Below are 23252 nucleotides of genomic sequence, written 5' to 3'. Positions count from 1 at the left end.
AGAATCAATCACTGGGAAACTAGAAATTTGTAAAAATAATATCATAATAATATATTATAATAGCATAATAATATAATATAGTATAGTAATATAATAATAATATCGTGATATCAAAATAATATCATTAAATAAATAAATAAATACACGTATATATATATATATATATTTATTTGAAATTTAATATTTATTTAATGCTCTGTCGTATATGATTGTAGATGCACAAATTGCAGAGAGTGGCTGTTATTGTCTGTTATAACAATTGCAAAGCTAATAATTCACATACATTCGCCAATAAGGAAAGTTCCCTAAAATCCTGAATATATTAAATTCTCATTGAAGTGTTAAATATGATGGACGAAATACCCGTGTGGCATTCTGTAATCAATATAAACTAGACGAATACTCAGAATTTAATAACAAATCTTACAGCCCATTTTAGCCACTCTTGTATTATTATCCGTTTATAAAATGTCTGACATATAAAAACGCTTTTACAAACAAATCCAACAAATTTATTTCTAAATTCTTATTTTGCCTTAATGTCTTAATGTCTATCCAAGGCAAGAATAGAAAATATGCATTCCTTAAAGAATCGGAGAAGGGTAATTATTTGACAAAATATAATATTAAAAATGCAATATTCATTTGAAAATGTTGGGAATAAAGAGAAGTACGACTTAAAAAATATAAACAACGAAGGAATTTTCTAGAGGTGTTGATTGCAAACGATGAAATCACAGTATGAACAACAGGGATCGTTGGAAACATTCAGCTTTGTTTAGTTTTCCTACACAGATTTTCAGGTTCGTGATACCGTAGCTAGAATTTGTAAATAAACAGTACATATACAAAACAGTCACAGATTCATCTACATTTAAAGAGTGGGTAGGCAAAAATATAAAAAAATTAAGTGGCGTTCATTAGATGTCTGATTGAACAAGTTGACCAATTTCATTTTTTTTTCATTATTTATTTTTATTCATTATTTATGCCACCTAGTAAATCATTCGTTTATCGAGGGGACATTTCCATCAGCCCTGAAAGTGGCAAAGGTTATACCGGTTTTTAAGAAAGTAGATGAAACACTTTGCGACAACTATCGGCCAATCAGTCTGCTTTCTACAATGTCAAAGATTTTCGAAAAAGCTGTTTTGAATAGATTATATGACTTCCTTGAAACTCATAAACTACTTGTCCCTAACCAACATGGCTTCTTAAAAAATAAATCAACTACAAGTGCCATCCTTAGCTTGGTAAACAAGATAGTGAAAGACTTAGTATGTAGCAGGCATATTTTTTTGACCTAAGCAAGGCATTCGACATGGTCAACCATGACTTACTTTTAAAAAGAATGTGTGACTTGGGAGTCAGGGGAGTGGCATTAGATTGGTTTGCTTCATATTTAGGAGGAAGGCAACAGTTGGTTTCCATATCTAATGTTGATGGAGCTGGTTATCTGAGACAAAGTGCTTCTCAAAAATCCTTGATCAAGAGAGGAGTGCCCCAAGGGTCCGTCCTGGGGCCAACACTGTTCCTTATTTTCATTAACAGCCTTCCTAAGTGTGTCAGCTCGTCAAAGACTTGCCTATTTGCCGATGATACGTATCTTACCCTCTCCAGTCCATCTATGGAATCATTGGAGCTAATGGCATTTCTAGAATCGAACAGTCTTCTGCAATGGTGCTATGAAAACCAGCTGATTTTGAACGCGGAAAAAACTCAAATGTTAAACTTCCACATGTCTAATAGGTCTTCGTCAGCAAACAGCTGTGGCCTTAATGTTCTTCTAGAAGATAAAGTAGTGACCTCGTCCCAGAGTGTAAAGTTTCTTGGTGTGATACTGGACGAAAATCTGAAATTTCACCATCATATTAAAAGTGTAACCAGTAAAGTTTCCACTGGGATTTTTGTTCTACGAACTCTGAAACAAAAGGCTGGTAATGAGGTGCTTCTGTCCGCATACTATGGCATAGTTTTCCCATATCTATCATATGCTGTATCCGTCTGGGGAAGTGAAAACCAAAGAACTTTGCTATTGTTTCGTTTCCAAAAAAAGGCCCTAAGAGTAATCTTCTCCCTTTCAAAAAAACAATCGTGTAGAGAAATCTTTAGGCAGTACAACATTCTAACATTTCCTTCTTTGTACATATTGGAGATACTGTCGTTAGTTAAAAAGAATCTTGACATGTTTGATGTTGCTTCCTGTCACAGTTACTCACTCCTAAATACTCACAACATTCCCATCCCCAAACACTCCACTTCATTCTTTCAACATTATTTCCAGTACAACGCTACACAGCTGTTCAACAGCCTCCCTCTGGCGTTGAAGACCGAGCAGGATCACCAGACTTTTAAGAGGGCGGTGAAGAGATTGCTCTTAAATAAAGTATTTTACAGTGTCCGGATTTTTTGGCTTGTAGTCACAACTTGTAAATAGTCTTACAAATTTTAAATACCTAATAAGTTGTGTATTTTAGTTTTACTCCAGTTCATTTTAGTTTATTTTGACATAGCTAACACTAATTGTAATTGGTTGATCTGGCTAAATAAATGGCTTATGACTTATGGCTTATGGCTTATGACTTAGGAAGCATTGTGTCAAAGACAGGGGAGGGGGATGGACGAGGATGTTGCAACCAGAATGAGGAAGGCCAAAGGAGCGTTTGCTCAGCTTGCACCTGTTTGGCGGTCAAGCCAAATAAGAAGAAAAACTAAATTAAAAATATTTGAAACAAATGTAAAGTCTGTACTATATTGCTGCCAAATATGGAAAGCAACAAAGACTATAACCAGCAAATTGCAAGTGTTTATCAATAAATGCCTTCACTTCAAAGGATATTGGACATTCATTGGCCTAAAAGAATTGCCAACGAAGAATTACTGAGAGTAACAAACCAAAGCCCAGTAAATGAGACTATCAAGGAAAGAAAGTGTGGCTGGATTGGCCATACGCTAAGAAGGCCAAAGTACACCTTTAGTCGCCAAGCCCTCGAGTGGAATCCTTAGGGAATAGGAAAAGAGGAAGGTCAAAGACAACCTGGAAGAGGTCGGTCGACAAAGAAATCAAGGAAGAGTGCTAGAGCTGTGGTGAGGGGTAGCGGATTTCTACCCCCGGATATTTACCCCCATGAAAAAAACACCTACGTCATTTTGACGTCACGAGGGGCGGGGCCTATTCACGGTCGAGAAACAGCCCGCGACTGGAAATTTACCCCCAATATATTATTAAATAATCAACATGTAATTGTTTGATTATAAAGTGATTTGCCATAGCACGGAAATCTACCCCCGGACATCTACCCCCCAGAAATCCACCCCCGGATATCTACCCCCGGATATCTACCCCCGGACATCTACCCCCGGACATCTACCCCCGGAAATCTACCCCCAGAAATCTACCCCCGGACATCTACCCCCAGATATCTACCCTTGGACATCTACCCCCAGACATCTACCCCCGGATATCTACCCCCAGACATCTAGCCCCGGAAATCAACGGCTCTTCGGTTAAGCATTGTCTTGTAATATCCAGTATTAAGCATGCGATATGTCATTGTCTTGTTTAACATTGGAATCGAATCACAATGGATGCTCTAGTTTTTGAGAAGAAGGCCACGTAAAATGCCTTCTGGGTCTTGACAGACAAGACAGAAATTGAGATAAAGACTTGTTTTGGCTTCTTTAATGTATGAAACGTAAAAATGACCAAAAAATATATAATTTTAAGCAATGTTCATACTAAACTCTAATTTAATTAAAATAAATTCGTAAAACCAAAAGAACCATGAGGTAAAATGCCTTCCCTATCCCGAAATATCCAATTTTATTCTTTTACATTATTCTCCGTTATTTCACAACCAGCATTGACAACCAGAACCAATAAAAAAATATGTTTATGTTTTATTTTTTACGATTAATTATTTGTGTAAACAACTAGACTTTTTAGCCAATGTAAAACTCCGGGTAGTGTCTACGACGTAGGGATTATGCTATTTCGTATTACTTGGAGGTAATTGATAGTGAAAAAATTATTAATTCATTATAGTCCAGTCAATAAAGGGATTGTAGAGGACATGGAGAGGGGGAAATTTTTTTTCTGCGGGAATGTGTTCGGGGTAGTTAGAAGATAAAAATACCAAAAGTCCCCGCCCCTGGCCCTGCTGCTTCAGCGGGGGGAGGGGGGGAAAGACCCCATTTTTTAGTTTTTTTACTTCTACACTGAAAACCGTTCATCGTACGGAATAAATGTAAATTATAAAAAGAAAGATGATGAAATTTTCTACAAGAATGGTCATATTCATTTCTTCCGTATATGCATTGGTTTAAAAGATATTCTCAATTAAATAAAAAAATTCTTAAATAAATTGATTTTTCACGCGTTTTTTATCAAATAAGTTTGTATAATCCATTAGCCTGTTGTTGTTTCACATCAATCAGGATAGAAAACAGGTTTTCGAACACTAACCTATATAATATAATATATCAATCGTATATATTGTGTTAAAAATAGTTTATATAAATTTAAATAAGTCATGTATATTTGTCATGGAAACAAGTAATTTTGGCATAATTATTACACTAAAAATTAAAAAGATTATGTTTGTAGCTATATTTGTCCAGGTTTATTTATAACAATTACCGAAACCAATATTATTGTTCATGGTCTGGCTCACTTGGGACGAGAGGGTCCGACTTCTGTCCCAAAAACTGGTGCCATCTGGAACTGAAAACCACTATCTAGGACATCTCCATCATTCAATTCTTGTTTATTAGACTCAATATTGGCTATCGAAGTGAGAATTCGGTGTAGGCCTGTATATTCTTTCTGTGGATTTGTATAAGTTAAAAAAGTTATCAAGATTTACAGGATTGTTAACGATTCTCACGCATAAGGTTATTTGGCAAAGGGGATCTTGAGTGCGATATGTGATGGATAAGTGAGGTACGTGGATACATATTACCTTGTAAGGTAATGCATTGTTGTTTTTGACGGATATAGCAATTCAGAAAACAACACGAAGATGGCAGACCAAGAAAGACGCTACAGATTGAAAAAGTCAGTAGTAGTGGTGGTCCCAGGATTTAATTTCCGGGGGGGCCTCCGGTGGTTAACCCCCCCCCCCCCGGAAAAAATGTGGAATTTGAAGCACAATAACGTATTTTTATATGCATTTGAGCTCTAAAATATCTTTAAGCTAATAGTATTTTTGTTAGCTAATAAAATATTTCGGAGAGGATATATACCTCCCCCCCCCACTAAGGGACCGCCACTGGTCAGTAGATATTCATTTGAACAGAGGCACCGATATTATAGTAACCAGGAACAGTTAATCAAGTATTTTGCAAATGTACTAAAGATTATAACAGTGCCAGATGTGCAACTTGTGCATGCAAGAAAATGTCCAATAATTGTTCTCCGTTATGCCAGAACTGCTAAGGGAACTTTTTACATGAAATGCCCATTCTGATGAATGAGGAAGATGAAGAATATACAGGCCTACACCGAATACTCATTTCGATAGCCAATATTGAGTCTAATAAACAAGAATTGAATGATGGAGATGTCCTAGATGGTGGTTTTCAGTTCCAGATGGCACCAGTTTTTGGGACAGAAGTCGGACCCTCTCGTCCCAAGTGAGCCAGACCATGAACAATAATATTGGTTTCGGTAATTGTTATAAATAAACCTGGATAAATATAGCTACAAACATAATCTTTTTAATTTTTAGTGTAATAATTATGCCAAAATTACTTGTTTCCATGACAAATATACATGACTTATTTAAATTTATATAAACTATTTTTAACACAATATATACGATTGATATATTATATTATATAGGTTAGTGTTCGAAAACCTGTTTTCTATCCTGATTGATGTGAAACAACAACAGGCTAATGGATTATACAAACTTATTTGATAAAAAACGCGTGAAAAATCAATTTATTTAAGAATTTTTATATTATTTTGAGAATATCTTTTAAGCCAATGCATATATGGAAGAAATGAAAATGATCATTCTTGTAGAGCATTTCATCATCTTCCTTTTTATAATTTACATTTTTTCCGTACGATGAACGGTTTTCAGTGTAGAAGTAAAAAACTAAAAAATGGGGTCTTTCCCCCCCTCCCCCCGCTGAAGCAGCAGGGCCAGGGGCGGGGACTTTTGATATTTTTATCTTCTAACTACCCCGAACACATTCCCGCAGAAAAAAATTTCCCCCTCTCCATGTCCTCTACACCCCCCTTTTGAGCATTTATTGACTGGACTATTAATCAACCTGTGGCAGGCTTTTTATCAACATTTAATTGCATTTTTACCACTAGTAATCAGAAAATAACCTCCTTCAGTAATATGTTATAAATTTCACGATCTGCGCTCGTGCATGTGCCGTTAGCTATGAGCGTATGTGAAAATTGGTTAACAATTTAAATCACTGTCTGAAAATAAATCAAATGCTTATGGGTTAAACTTTTGGAGCCCTTTATCAAAATATCCTTTTTAATTACCATTTGCGTTGCACTGAATCTTAAGCTTAAAAATTACACCTAAATCAGTAACAGCTTAATGAATTGGGAAGATAGATGACATTAAACAAGACAACGACATATCACATGCTTAATACTAGATATTAGAGGGTAATTATTAAACGAAGAGCCATTGATTATTTTTATAAACCAATTACTAAAATCAATTACAACAATGAATATTGACCGATGCGTAGTGTAGCACGGGGGGTAGATTTCCGGGGGTCGGAAATAAATAATTCCGGGGTCGGACATTTATGATTTGACCACTGGGGGTACATTTCTGGGGGTAGATTTCTGGGGGTAGATATCCGGGGGTAGATGTCTGGGGGTAAATGTCCGGGGGTAGATGTCCGGGGGTAGATGTCTGGGGGTAGATTTCCGGGGGTAGATGTCTGGGGGTAAATGTCCGGGGGTAGATGTCCGGGGGTGGATGTCTGGGGGTAGATTTCCGGGGGTAAAGTTCCGGTGTCAGGTTTATTAGCATTTCGATTAATTTCAACTGTTAAGTAAACCGTGAAATGTGAGTTGATTGAATATACAATAATTTATCCATCCTAAAAGTTCACGGCCGGAAATCTACCCCCATACATGTGACGTCAAAGTGACGTAGGCGTTTTGTCATGGGGGTAAATATCCGGGGGTAGAAATCCGGCGACCCGATCAAGCTGATGGCACAGACCCGTGTACTGTGGAAGGCGTGTGTGGCAAACCTACGTCCCCCATGGGAAAACCTTATTACCTTATTACCTCCTCCTTGGCTTGATACCAGCATAAGCTGGTTAGGCTGCGTCAACTATTTACAATTTTAAAAATGAAAACTAATATTTACAATATTTACAAACTTCCATTAAGTCGGATTAATAAACTTAATGGCGGTGGATTTAAAGTCCCGTGAGGTCGTCCTCAAAGAACTCCTTAAGCGAGTAATATGGCCTAGCTTTTAGCCAACACTTTAACCTGGCTTGAAACTGGTTTTTGTTTAAGTCCCTAACTGCAACCGGCAACTTATTGGTCAGTCTGAGGGCCATGACCGGGAAAGCATCCTTTGTCCTACTGAGCCTGCAATAGGGCACATCAATGTGGTCTTTGCGCCTGGTGTTGTGCGCAAGCACCTGCTGCCTGGTGGTGAAGGTATGCACATTGGAGTGTACGTAGCTGACACATTGAAGGATGTAGTTGCTGTGTATGGTAAGTATGCCCAAGTCAACAAAAATAGGCTTGCAATGCTCCTGTCGCCCACTGCCAGTCATGATTCTCAGAGCTTTCTTCTGCAGTTTAAGGATTCTGGAGACATTGGATGCATGACCCCATAGCTGAAGACCGTAAGTGACGTGACTATGAAATAATGCGTGGTAAACCACAACTAGATAAGCCCTATCAACTAGTCTTGTTAGTTTCCTGAGAAGATGTGTAACCCTTGATAATTTCTTTGCCACGTTATCCACATGATCTTTCCAACTCAGCTTTGGGTCGATCGTAAAGCCCAGTAGATTTACCGTATCAACGTCCTGAGCCAAGTTTGACTGAAGTGAACACAAGATTTTTTGTGTCTTGTCTTGGTTGAGTTTTAGTTTGTTTGTCTCAAACCAATCTTTTGCTGCCCTAAACATCACTTCAGCTCTTTCTGAAGCCGTTCCTGGATTGTCACCAACAGAAATTAGGGTAGTGTCATCAGCAAACCTGAGTGCATTGCCACCTAGTTCAAGGTCATTTATGGCTATCAGAAAGAGGACAGGTCCCACAACTGACCCCTGAGGCACCCCGTGAGGAACATTGAGAGCTCGGGACTTAGCTCCGGCTATTGAGACGATCTGCTGTCGGTTCCCCAAATATGTGACAAAGGTGTCGTAAACTGCACCGCACAGCCCATATTTATTTAATTTAGCAAGGAGAATGTCATGTGAGACGCAATCGAATGCCTTGCTCAAGTCACATAATGTCAAGGCAACAGTGTTGGTATCCTCAAAGGCTTGTTGAACGCGATGTATGAGCTCAGAGACGGCAGTGACAGTTGATCTGTCTTTACGGAAGCCGTGTTGCAGATTAGACAGCAGGTTATTGCGTTCAAGATAGGAGACTAGCTGGAATTTAATGGCGGTTTCAAAGACCTTAGCGAAAGTTGGTATAATAGATATAGGTCTATAGCTCTGTACACTTGCTGGATCACCTTTTTTGTAAATGGGGACAGTTCTAGACACCCTTAGGATTCTAGGAAATATTCCGGCACTTAGGCAGGAGTTCAGGACCTGGCAAAGAGGTATGGCAACAATGTTTATAGTGTGCTTTAGGATGACAGTAGTCATTCCATATATGTCGGGGCTGTGAGAGGTCTTAAAATGGCCTACCATGGTGACAAGGCTCTCTGGTGTAAGAGGTTGCCAGGTTGAAAGGTTGATATCGGGAGACTGTATGTCTTTGACTATTTCGTTGCTATCAACAGGAGCGAGGCCTACTATGCCCGCTACAGTACCGATGAGATGGGTGTTGAAGTCATCGGGACTAGCAGTACATTTAGAGGCAGGTGACAGCACTTGACCAGTATCACGGTTGTTGTTGACCAAATTCCATACCGCCTTGCAAGGATTAAGCGAGCTTTCAATTAGCCTCACATTTGAAGCTTTCTTTGCCTGATCTATTTTAATCCTATACAACCTTTTAGCTCTGGTGTAAAGAGTATAGAAATGGTCCCTATTGGCGAGAGTCTCCGCCGCCATGTATCTATCCCTGAATGCTAGCACAAACATTTGAATCTGCTTCAACTCGGCAGTAAACCAAGTTTTGTCCTTAGGCCTGAGCGGTTTTTTTTTGGTTTGAGGGTTCACCTTTTTGCTGACTTTTACGGGGAAAAAAGTATTAAAAACTGAAATGTATGCCTCAAAAAATGCCTCAAAAGCCGATTCGGCTTGCTTATGGTATAGCACATCATCCCAGGGAACCTGTGAAAGAGCATGTTTAAAGCTAGGAATAAGATCGTCATCTAATAGCCTATAATATCTAGTATAAAGATTTAACCATGCAGGAACTGTTAAAGAAGGACTCACCATACTGGAGTTGGCTTTCATGAGAACCGCTTGATGGTCCGCCACATATGGTTCAGTTGTCCAAACCTGGTAATCCCATGTGTTAAGATCTGTGGCCACTGTATCAAGGCAGCGAGGTCCACGCGTAGGCAGAAGACTCGTGATGAACAGTCCATGAGAGCGTAGTAGATCTGCGAAGTCACTGGCCACTACATCATTGGCGTTGAGGGTTATGTTAAAGTCTCCGCCCAAGATAATGTTTTTCTTGAAACCAGCAAGGTAGTCTAGACACTGGTCGAGCAGATCGAAGAACTGTTGAACCTGTCCATCGGGCGAGCGATATATGCTGAGGACGATGAGGGAGAAGTCGATCAGCTCAATACCAACTATCTCAATATCGAGCTCACTGCAGTACTGCACAAGATTAATAGGCCTAGACCTAGTGCTTAAGTCCTGTTTCACATATATAGAGACACCGCCATTTTTGTGCAGGTCCCGACAATAACTTGCTACAAGTTGCAATGAGTTCAGTTTGCTGAAAGCTCCTATCTCACTGTTTCCTAGCCAATGTTCACAGCCACAGAATACGTCTAATTGATTTTCTTCACAAAAAAGTGAGGTGACATTAAATTTAGTACGTAAGCACTGAATGTTAAGATAGCCAAAAACAGGAATTAAGTCAAGTCATTAGATGTCAAATATTGATTGGAGGTTACTGGTTTATGATGTCAATTTGAATGATTTTGATTCTTAGAATACAGCACTGTGTACCAATATAAATAACTTCTTGATCAGCATTGTACGTGTTATTAAATTTACGGAAAGTAAATAAGAGAAACGTCTTATAACACTTAAAAGATATATTTACGCTTATACTGTTACTCACAAGACGGTAAATATACAAAAAAGATGGTAAGTGGTGATCGATTTCGATTGGACACTCCAATCATCATCAGACCCAATAGGCGAATGACAGTTACATTCACTCATCATACATTCACAGCTCATTCACTGACTGTCATTCGCCTATTGGGTCTAATGATGATTGGAGTGTCCAATCGAAATCGATCACCACTTACCATCTTTTTGTATATTTACCGTCTTGTGAGTAACAGTATAAGCGTAAATATATCTTTTAAGTGTTATAAGACGTTTCTCTCATTTACTTTCCTACCAATATAAATACGCGTGTTTTTATGAAATTAAACCTTTTTTGGATTGATAAACTTCCTCTTTACTAGGCAACTGTTTCACAGGTTTAACGAATCAGTATTTAATAGTCTTTCACACAAATTATAAGTATAATATTACATTTACAACTGTGTAGTTTAATATTTTGTGTTTAAACAAATCTTTATCCAACATGAACTATCCAACCTCTTTACGTTAACATGTACTCTCAGAAATTTATCAGACCCTGTAGATTTAGAATATACGAAAAAAAACGCACATCGATGAAAGCGCACATGAGGCATGATGACAGTTTAGAAAAAAATTGACAAAGCTACATTCATACTGATTTAAAACCAGCCTAAGTATACTTTAAAACTGTAAATATATTTTAAAAGTTGCCATTGACACAGCTTCACTTTTGCTGAATATGAATAAGCCTAAATACTAACAAGACTCTAAATATATATGAAAAGTTATCATTGATGAAGGTATACTCATGCTGATTTCAACACACCTAAATGATTTAACACTTTTTAGTAATAATCATTTAGCCAGTCCTATTATCATAAAGTGTGATGGGAATCAGGAACAAATTAATTCAACTTTTATTTTCCGCGTACATAACATTTATACTTTCTAAGAAGATATGGATTCCTTTTGTAACACCAAATGGGTTAACCGTGCGCTTTCTTTGTGACACCGCAAATTTACAATTTTAACCCAAACCAAGGACTGTGCATTTGTCAAAATAAAACCTCAACATTAAATATTTAAATTTCTTTCAAGTTACAAGGTGCAATTTGAATTTATATCCCTAAACCCTTTACCATATTGCCTGTAAAGAAAATGTTTTTAAAATCTGATCAACCTTTATATACTACATGTTGTTTATACTTCTATTTCAGATTATTATTTTTTGTTGTTTCATTAAGTTCTTTTTAGAACTAAGAAAAGTTGATATTACTTGATTTTACTCACCCGTCCATTCCAACTTAATGATAACCTGAATTGTCCACAAACTCCAATGTACTACAGAAATATTGTTTAAACTTGGTGACTTCCAGGAATCGTGAAAATTCAAGAATGAAAGGAATTGAGCTGTTTCACAAACTCCAATTTATTACAGAAATGTTTTAAATTGAAACTTCATGAGTTCTAGGAAATGTTGGAATTCAAGAATGGAAGGGGGTGGGCAGTTTCAGAAATCCTATTGTATAACAGAAATATTTTAAATTCGAATTTGGTGACTTAGAGGAAATGCTGAAATTCGAGAATGGAAGAGATTGTTTCGATGCGTAGCCCGTACATCGACCCCAGCCCTAGATAAGCTCCCTCGGCTGACAATGGCGTTTGGAATACCATCGTGTTCAAATATGTTTAGGATTGTCAATGAATATCTTAAGATTAAATGTTTGCTATTAGGGTGTCAAATCTTCCATGTAAGATAGTTTGCTCAAGAAGATTTGCACTATAGTTTTCCTGGTTTAAAACGGGAAAATACTGAAATAATATCCCAAAAACTGCACTGTTCATTAGGTGTTTCCAATTCCCATTACAATATTTCAAGAGTTATTAAAATCCCGTAATTGAATCGTCAAAGTCAATTGAATTAAAATAACTTTTTTGATCAAGAATGGTTTTTTAAATTTTATTATACCATGATATCATGATACCAGGTGTAAAGAGGCTAACTTCTGAATAGATATGGTTATTCAAGTTTCCGTCGCAAAAATGCGTAATGCTGCATCTAAAAATTATGCTGAGAAATTGCATAATATTATTTAAACGGTGAAAATCTTTCACTCATTGCACAGAGCGCAATCTTATGTTAAGTTAAACCGTACAATTTACTTAATACAACATGTTAAGGGTATATTTTTATTATTTTTTGTTTTTGCAAAATTGTGGAACACAGCACACAGTGTGGAACAAAGTATATATTTATATTATATACTTTATTTTACAGCTAAAGTACTTAATCCAGTTATTATACATGATGACCAGTAGTTATAAAATTATATTAGAGTTTTATGTATATTAGCTCATGATCAACGACGAGCTATTCATCACTTCTACAAACTATACATATTATCTGGCTGAAATTTGTGAAAGTGATTAAACCCGATTTATTTTTCACTCTGCCCAACTAGTATCACAGAATAAAAAGTTAGCCAAATAGTTAAGCTACCTACTCTTTATTCTGTGCCATTATGCATTTACTAATAAATTATACACATATTACTTCCAATGTATGGGTGTGGTTACGATTTTGATTGGTTCTTGAAAATAACTAAACACTCGTGTGTATTGTGTTTATTATATAAAATCTCTCCCAAAAATAGTTACACGTTTTTATTAACCAATTAGGATAACTTTTTAAAGCTAACATGTATATTTCTCCATGAATTAAAACGATTACACGTTTAACTAAATTCAAAATAACTTTATCATCTTAAATAGTCACAAATGGTGAAAGTATTTGTTCTAAACATTATTTAATGCTAACCGGGTTTACTTACTATAAAAATTGAGTAGGCCTAAATGTAATTTTTAGTTATAAACGAATGTCCAGTATTTATGTCACACTATTTAACGATATTAATAATACTAATTAGGCTCATCGTTCAATGTATGGCTGTTGAACTTTCTATTGCTTAAGCCGGAAATCTCAACTAATTTCCTCCCAAGAATCAGTTTTCAGAACGCTTCATTGCTCCTGAATAGTTCGTTCAGACGTCCGGTATGCACCCGAAATGGATCATCATATATCATAATTACATCCTACGTCAACAGTATTCGATTTAATTTCCTTAAAAGCGTAAGTATTAAAATATACAAATCGTCCATGGTGAGCCTTGACCAAACATAGTCTAGGTGTTTTTTCTTCAACTAAACTTTAATCGATAACGGAATCAAACTGTTATATATGTCTTCTGTAAAATATTAATTAAAAGTGTGAAAGAAACGAATAAAGAGAAGATTTGACGGCAAACTATAATGTCTCACTATATATTGTCTTAAATTCTCATATTTGGGTGATTATAAAGTGGATGAAGGTAGTTTATACACAAAGAACTGGTATAGAGGAGGGTGATACAAATAGATGACCAAGATTTCATTAATGTAAATTTCTAACGTTGGTATCTCATAACTTGTCTTTTTCGCTTCACTAGGCCATGATTTTGACATATTTTATTAATTTATCTTTGCCATTCTTTTCTATGATGTATTTAATTACTTTTTAAAATGAAGTAATTCTCAAAACCCCCATTTCATTGTAAATTGTTTAAAGGATAATAAAGATCCTTATTGCTAAATGTTCTTAAGAGCCCTTCTATTATAAATGGAATTTTTTAATCAACAACAGGAAACTTGCTCACCAAATGATACAATTATACGTAGTTATTATGGATAAAAACCACTGGGTAAAACCGTTTACCATCGCAATCTTGGTCCACTTTCATAGTAAACTTAGTTGTGTAGGTTTACGAATATTAATCTTAGTTAGGCAAAAAATATAAAATGTAATCAATTATGGTGTGTTCGTTTTGATAATAAACTTGGCTGTGTAAGTTCACGATTCTTAATCTCTTAGTTGGAAAACATATATAAAATGTAATAAGACACATTTTTTAGTTACCTCAGTTTTCAACTTGTTGTATTCTTGAACTTTGAAAATAAAGATATTGTATTTGTATCTTGTGCAACTTTCTAAAATGATAAATGACATTGAACCTTTTTTATTCTGCTGCCAGTGAGCGATTTTTGTACTTCAATTGGAAAAGTGAAAAAAATATCTGTATTTTACAAAAGTGTAAAAGGAGACAAAGTACTTGCAGAATTGACTTTTGGAAACTAAAGTAGATATGTCATCTATTTATGGACCAGCTGTGGCTATTTCTCATTAAACACAATTTGTTGAACGGTGCTACAGTCTAAAATATTAGATATTTTCTATCTTACTTTATGTCACAGTGTTTGTGTCATTGATGAGACACAAAGGTTTCTTTAGTTACAAGGATGTCCTGTCAGTTTAGCCTGGTTTAAAAGTCGTCGACAGACGTCAGTAATTTACACCAGAGCCTCTGTCAGCTGTCAGTGGCTCAACTTATCTTATATACTTTCAGTTTTATCCAAACACTAGGGACTGGCTACAACTCCGACATGAAAATGGAATGTCTAGTTCCTTTCACGATCAAATCATAGAGCCACTATCGTTAATGGCTGTCTATAAAATGAGTAAAGAGATATAGTATCAAATTTTAAGTAGGCTGGTCATTGCCCATCCTCAAATTCTCGTAAATGCCATCCATAGTCGAGGTATAAGGGTCGTCCCATCTTCTGTGTCATTATTCTTCAATAGGCATACCTAACGGAACATCCTGTCCTGCCTTTCAACTCTGCTTCACCGCGGTCTTCGCTCTCACTCTTTCAACCCCTCTTTCTGAATCAACAGTTTGGCGGAGCTCTGAAAGTAACCTTGCTCAGATCTATTAGATCTATCTGGTCTATAGCCAGGGAACGTTTCACCTTTATTCTCATCGATGATAGTTAATGGTTATAATGATCGTATAGAAATCAAGTACACTGGTTCGAATAGGAAATAAGTCAAAAGATGGTTCGAAATTTAATCCAGCTGACCTTGGATTGGGCTTAGTGGATAAATAATCCTAGTAATCGTCGATTGTAAATAGAAAAAGCTGATCTTCAACAGTAATGAAGTTACGCAGGTCGTATAACTCGAACAAACACCCATCCTTCGCCATTCTATAATAAAATACACACCTTGGTAGCTAAAGATTTGTTATTCAGCTTTCGCTCTTAGCTATATATTCTTTAATTTCAGTGCAATAAGTCGGATTAGAGTTGCGTATTCCATACATCTTAAAAAAAATCATATAGACACAGGGGCAAATTTATGATATTCACTAAAAGATTAGATCTCAGTACTGTATTAGATTCACATTTATAATTTACTTCGATTTGTTTAAAATCAGTTTGCCATTCATCCGGTATTCTGATCGCAAAGGGCAGTGTGAATTTCAAATCAACAATGACGAACAGTCTATTTATACTGGAAGTGAGCCACTGAGCCCTTGTAAATATTTATAAGACCGGGGTCGTTGTACGAGGATGGCAAGGGGACATGGAGGTAAAGTCGTATTGAGTAAGGCAGGATAATGCCTTCCGACCTGGTAGGCCGGGTTCAAATCCTTCAAATCGCCAATGGCTCTTACTTGTGTGTTAATGCCGTGACCCTGAGGTTTAAACACCTTTAAGTTGAAAATTCACCTATCTGTAACACTGGATATGTTTCTGAGGGAAGGAGAACTTTCTTTGTATCTGAGAACTTTGTCCCATGAAAGCCATACAATAATTTAGACTACTTCTTTAGTTTTGCTTACCGAAATTACAAATGATAGACCTAACGATTAAAATAATTTCACCACCAAAATATATTTGCGGTATTTTTTATTTGGATAGCGTTTAAACTAACCTGTGAACTTCATATTAACATCAATCTTTGAATCTCAGGACCGTTATATACTGTAGTTATCTGTTTATCTGCCGTATTATATAGGATTGCAATAGGCGTACTTACGTTTCGTAATTGGCTTAGGGCTTTGTCATAAGAATTTTTACAGTTGGTAATTATGAGGTAGATTTCTTGAATAAGTGTTACTGACAAACACTAATTAAAAAGTTAACTATGAATTAATACATTCAATCGGGCGATTAGCGTTTAACAAAATAAGTATCCATATCGTCCGAGACGAAGTATAGTGGTGAAGCCTAATCTTTGGGTAATCTCTTGACAATCATATTTTCTCAGAACAATAACTATTTTCTGTTCGGGATTAACAATCGAGCCAACCTATTGCATTTCAGAGGGCACTTGTTACTTTTTTATTTGAATGATACCTCATGGTTTTCAACAAAATAGATTTTGAATATGTAACTCACAGGAGGAGGGTACAATTCTAGCCCGTACACAAGCCGTTCTACATGTCAAAGAGTGGAATACAATTCCATTTATCTGATAAGGGGTACAACTTCGGCCCAGTAACATTACAGCCAAACTCAAATTACTTAGAAAAACAGTTACAATTTGTCCCACTCGCTTTGACAGATTAAATAAATGGAGTAACATTTCGGTCCGACGAAAAATTGTCTGTAAATAAGTAGATAGATTGGTGTTAGCAGGGTTTTAAAATCTCGTGGAGGACAATTCCGGGTGGTTCATCTCCGGTTCTTTTTAATTTCTAATCATCCGGTTCACTGATAACTTGCTTGCATTAAATAATCATACCCCGTCTATATGTGACGTCAAAATGAGCAGAGGGTACAACACCGGTGACCCGATATACACTTCATCCTCCAGATGACGATCGAATATCAGGAAATAATGTTTGCACTGAAAAGACTCCAAAATGACACCAAAATCACTTAAAAGGCGAATTCTATTGCATGAGTGTGAACCAACCTGTACTAAAATAAGCTAAAATGGTAGGTTTATGCGTGCTTAGAGCGCGCACCGAGAGCAACCCGCGCCGCGGCCAAAGTCGTGCATCCAGCGCTGCGGAGTTTGATGAGTCTAGTGATGCAGAAGTGAAGAGGGGCATATTAATATTACTCTTGACTGCGTTGCATGTAAAAAGTATCATTTACTATACTGTCACTACTAACTATTATTAGTTCACATAGTACACACATTGAAAAATGGGTGGAAAAGTACTATACAACCGCATGAAAAACTTGAATTAGTATAACCAGTAGACATTTTCTATTTATTACTGCGGGGGGTTTACTGCTCCAATTCCAAAGGGAAGATTTTTTCCTGTGTAACTTTTAGAATATAGCAAAATAATTTGATATAAGGCTTCGATTTCCATCCAGCACGAAACGTGAAAATCCCAAACACCGTATATCACTAACCAAATTTACTACAGGAAAAAAATCTTTGCCGGTCAATTCCCCTTTTGAGTTATTGATGAAAACTGGTTTTAGGCAGCAACTATACTTAAAAGTTGTTATCAGAGTGTTGTGTGTGTGTTACTGTGGAGCTGTGTCTCGACTGCCGAAATTTGCAGATCATGTTTTGCTGGTATCAATTTTGCAGTATGTAGATTCAAAACGTCGGTACAAAAAAGTTAAATTAATTGGTATAAAATATAATTATGGGTAACTTCATAAGCATGGGTTACTTCTGTCAGTTCAGTCGTAATGTGGTGAATTTTCAGGAAACCTCTTTTCACTGAAAGTGAAATGCGTTTGGAATATTAGTACTCAATAATCCTATTAGCGCAATTGATTGGTTCCGTCACTGTTTACCTGGCCATCCGCTTACCCTCATCAAACTACTTGGAGTGCACTCGGCGCTGGCTGCCCAGGACCGTTTTACGAATCCGAGTTTATTTTATGAATCCGAGCGGTTTGGTCTGAGAGCCGTAGTTGAATGAGAGGGTGGGGAGGCTAAGAGAGGAGGAAATATGAGAGGAAGAGATCGCTTCACTTAAAAATACTGGGAACAATCATAACACACTCCCACAACAGACCAGCTCGAGTCAGCTGCAACTGTTGCTAGGTCAAGGTTATGAGGAAGAAATTAAGTCTCGCGTTGAGTGCGAGGTTAAGTGGTTTACAGAATTGTGTTGACCAACTGCATCGAATTGCATTCCACGTGTCAAATGAATTCTTGCAGAATGAGTAGATCTTCTACCAGAGCCACTGAAGTAACTTGTGTTGCAGATAAAAAAATACATGTTAATTGTGTGTTTCATTGAAGCGCAGACCAAGAAGTGGACTATACCTACTATCCCAGACAATAGACCATTAGACAATTGTTGTATGTGCTACTATACTAAGGGGCCTAGACAAATTTCGTCGGGGCGGACAGAGGAGACCGCTCACCTCGGTCCGCCCTCTTCGAATTCTTTGACGAGGTATGGTTGTGTGATAAGGGCAAACCAACTCCTTATAAAATTGTGATTTCATTTTTGTGAGAACGTATTCAGGTTTGTACTGGTATATGATCAGTAATGCCACATATTTATATATACAGGGTGGTCCAAAAAGAACTAACACATTTTAACATACATTTTTACTTACAAAATTTTAACTACATGATATCATTTACATTATGCACAGATACAAACAAAGTTTTTTTGCGATATTCAGTAATCTCAATATGGCCACTGTTTAAGGATTAGCCATGCAATGTTAATTTCAACCCCGAGAAATGCAGCAAAGGTGTGCGATGTGCTAAATTTTGATTTAACGCCGACATAGTCTTAATTGGTGGCCATATGAAGATTGGTTGAATATCGTCAAAAACTTTTTGAGTTTTTCTATCTGTACATATGTAAATGTTACCATGTAGTTAGAAATCATTAAATACAAATGTATGATAAAATGTGTCAGTTCTTTTTTGATCACCCTGTATATAAGCTAAAGTCCTTACTCATTCATCAAAAATTTCCCAAATCCCCAACTAGCTGAAAAGTAATAATTCAGTACACTGATTAAGGTTTGAAACAGGAATGGCCTTTGCACGGCAACGGAAGTGATTACTACAATAGCTGTAATTTCTTAATTTGCACTTTCTAAATGATTTTTATTTAGACTGTTAACGGCTGATTAAAAAGAACTGTTAAATTGTTTGAGTCATTTTGCGTTCATAATTGTATGTGTTATATATTTGGAATAAAATAACATTAATTAATTTATAGTTTGACCCGGAACATAATGTTTGGTAGAATAGTAGTATGTACATTACATAATGCTAAATATGTAATTATGGATCAACGAATGTAGACTTACATTAAAGACTAATCTACATCCCATTATTATTTTTACTTTCAACTAATATCGCTACTTATTAGTGTATAATTATAATGTAGGCCTACGTAAAACTGAACTAAGTGTTCAGTAGTGGTGTCTAGGCTTATAACAGACAGTACTTCACTATCGTAATACTGTGGTTACAACTGGACCGCCTGTTACATATAACAAGATGTATGGACAGTGGTTTAATTTACTTAAACTACATACTATTAACCATATATATAATCCATACACCTCTATCAAACCATATCGGCATTTCACTGTCTTCAGATCCCCTAAATAAACTATTGACAAGGATGACGATAAGTTGAGGTTTTACTAAGAATAAAAAGTAAACAAATTAATACATAGCCTACTTAAAATAACTGTAGGTAACGTAAACCATCTCTTCAACTTAAAAAAATAGTTCTGCTGAGTTACATTTTGAATATTTTTACAAACAATCCTTAATAAACTTTTTATAACAACAGAAGCCTGGAATTCTGGACCCCAAATGAAGCATTATTGCTACAAACATTATGTGGATCATAGACACCTTTTTCTTCTTGTTGCCAAGTTGTTAGTATCTTGAAGTATCATTGTTGATTGCGTTCCTAACCATGCAGGAATCACCAAGACGGCCATATTATACTTTGGCCACCTGAATCATTCCTACACGGTCAGAAAACTGAAAAACGTCTACTTCACCATGGTAAAATGAAGTTCAGCTCTTCTTATTTAGAGGCTAAAGATGATCCTATTCTTGTTACCGTCGTTTTATTGCATTCCCAACCATGCAGGAATTACCAAGGCTATGTTGTTCTTTGGCCATCTAGGTATTTCCTACCCGGTCAGAATCGTTCAGGATGAAATTTAAAAAATTCTACTTCACCATGGTAAAATGAAGTTCAGCTGTTCTCATTTAGAGGCTAAAGAGGCTCCTATTCTTGTTACCGTCGTTTTATGGAGTTCCTAACGATGCAGGAATTACCAAGAGGCCATGTTTACTTTGACCATCTAGGTATTTCCTACCCGGTCAGAATCGTTCAGGATGAAGTTCAAAAAACGTCTACTTCACCATGGTAAAATGAAGGTCAGCTCTTCTTATTTAGAGGCTAAAGAGGCTCCTATTCTTGTTACCGTCGTTTTATGGAGTTCCTAACCATGCAGGAATTACCAAGAGGCCATGTTTACTTTGACCATCTAGGTATTTCCTACCTGGTCAGAATCGTTCAGGATGAAGATCAAAAAATGTCTACTTCACCATGGTAAAATGATGGTCAGCTGTTCTCATTTAGAGGCTAAAGAGGCTCCTATTCTTGTTACCGTCGTTTTATGGCGTTCCTAACCATGCAGGAATTACCAAGACGGCCATGTTGTACTTTGACTATGTTTTTGACTATGTATGACTTGGTATTTCTTACACGGTCAGAATCGGTACAGATGAGGTTCCGTAGACGTCTACACCACGATCAAATTAAGACCATCTCGTATAATTCAAGTAAAACTATTCTCAGATAGAAGATTCTAAAAGTGTTGATACATGTTCACCTTGTAAATCTGTTATAAAATAAAACAAACATAGAGTTACAATAGTGTATATAAGCATTTAATCGAAATATCAATAAATAAATACATGTACCTCATCATAAAAGGACGTTGTTCTCTCGTGGAGGTTAACAAGAAAATTTTCGTTGTTCATAAATAAAGATAAATAAAATTTCTCAAGATACGATAGTTTAGTGGTAGCTGAATTATCTGCGTCTTATGCAGATAGACAAACATTGTTCATTCAAGACCGGTTATTTATTTGTACTATTTTATCCGTGCGGTCACCACTGACTAATATACCACAACTGCAATTCACTGGCTTCAAATAACCACACAGACTACGGTGATAGGTAATTGAGAGTTTGAAGAAAAATAAAAATAAAATTTATGAAATAGATGACACCCACAGTCTGTTTTACAATAACTGTGGGTAAAATTCACCTCACATCTTAAAGCCTCAAATTAAATATATGCATATGTATGATGAGAAACATTTTTAAAATCTGTCGAGATAAATCACAGTGTTTTAAATAAAATAATTAGCCTGAAGTGGCCCAGACACTGAAAGGAAACATTTGTGCCAAAATCACTACACGCAACATACCTTGATATTCTCTCGACTAACCATACAAACAGACATTTTACAAGCATAACGTGGGATAAAACAGTCAGTTTTTACATGTTGAAAATATACTATTGTTTTAGAAGTTTCCCACAAATACATCCAGAAACTTCTGATTTTTTTCTTCTTGTTGCCAAGATGTTGATATTTTAAAGTATCATTGTTGATTACGTTCCTACGTTCCTACGTAACCATACAGGAACTACGAGGACCGCCATATTGTACTTTGTCCATCTACACATTTCCAACACGGTCGTACAAGATCCAAAGACATCTACTTCATCATCATGAAATGTAGAAAAGCTGGTTTAACCCTTAGTGTATACTTAGAGTAATACGATTGTCAGATGGAAAATACCCCAAAAATGTTAAGAAATGTTCATCTGATAAATAAAATATAATATTAAACAAATATAGAGCTAAAATCGCTTATAGAAGTATTTAATAGAAAGGTCAATAAACAAATGCCACATGTACCTCATCATGAAAGGTGGTTATTCTATTGTGGCTTCTTTACGACAAATGGGGTAGAGAATTATGGTAGGGTTCCCACTACTGTACCATAATTTGGAAATATGTTTTAATAAAACAGCTGATTTAGGCAGAAAGCTATGTTAAACGATTATTCTATATAATTGTATATGTTCTAGACTAACTTCAGCCCGGTAGCGATTCACATGTTAATATTCTTCCGTAATATTACTGCTGGTATATTCATTCACAAATCCGTTTCTGCTTTTTAGAGTTCCATTTTAAATAGTTTTACAAGATAAACCATATAAGTTTTACATTTCAAACAAAAAAAACCTGAAGTTCCTCTACAACCGAAATGAGCCATAATTCTTAAGTTCTTACCTCCTCTTCTTAAATTTTGGTTGCCTCCCTGGACTTGGAAATCTAAAATTAGTATTCGAATCTAATTTCCTCTTACAAAACCGGTAATATCTTGCAGCACTTGATCCATTGTTGATTGTTTTCCTGACCATACAGGAAATACTAAGACGGCCATATTATTTTGGTCGTCTAAGCCATTCCAACATGGTCAGAAACGTACCAGAAGAAGTTCTAAAGACGTCTACTTCATAATTATTAAATTAAGAACAGCTAGTCTAATTCGATTATACAATTCTCAGAGACAAAATTCTCAAGACATTTTGCAAATGATTACTTTATCTTGTATTAAGACCATCGCACCGACCTATGGGCCACGAAGACGGATAGTTAAGGTTTTATGGAAAGTATAATAATGGAATTTTAAGAAATAAATTATTACACTTAATGCAGGCAACCACTCTCTAGATCTCAAAGCTTCTACCTATATACGCCAAACGCTATCTAGAGTTTGGTATATTTGTACAAGATAAACTATACTATTTTACATATGAACAACATGGCGTGAAGTAATTAACACTCCGAAACGATTAGTTTTTGCTACAGCTATTACTAGGATCACGTTCATAGACATAACCAAATCACTTGGCACTTTCTTCTTGTTGCCAAGCTGGGCATTATCTTGAAGAACTTGATCCAT

General features: G+C 36.2%; 1 protein-coding gene across 1 annotated transcript; it reads right to left on the bottom strand.

Moving 5' to 3' along the window:
• Positions 1-7413: 7413 nt before the first annotated feature.
• Positions 7414-23252, bottom strand: LOC129000431 (uncharacterized). Its single transcript, XM_054427397.1, has 3 exons — positions 23166-23252; positions 9574-9966; positions 7414-9468 (listed from the first exon to the last, which is right to left on the bottom strand). Exons 1-3 carry the CDS (start codon positions 23250-23252, stop codon positions 7414-7416), a joined length of 2535 nt encoding a protein of 844 aa, XP_054283372.1.

Source organism: Macrosteles quadrilineatus, unplaced genomic scaffold (assembly GCF_028750875.1).
Source record: "Macrosteles quadrilineatus isolate MER2022 unplaced genomic scaffold, UCM_ALF_1.0 Scaffold_1__1_contigs__length_201487025, whole genome shotgun sequence".
Lineage (NCBI taxonomy): Eukaryota > Metazoa > Arthropoda > Insecta > Hemiptera > Cicadellidae > Macrosteles > Macrosteles quadrilineatus.
This window is presented reverse-complemented; position numbering and strand designations above follow the sequence as displayed.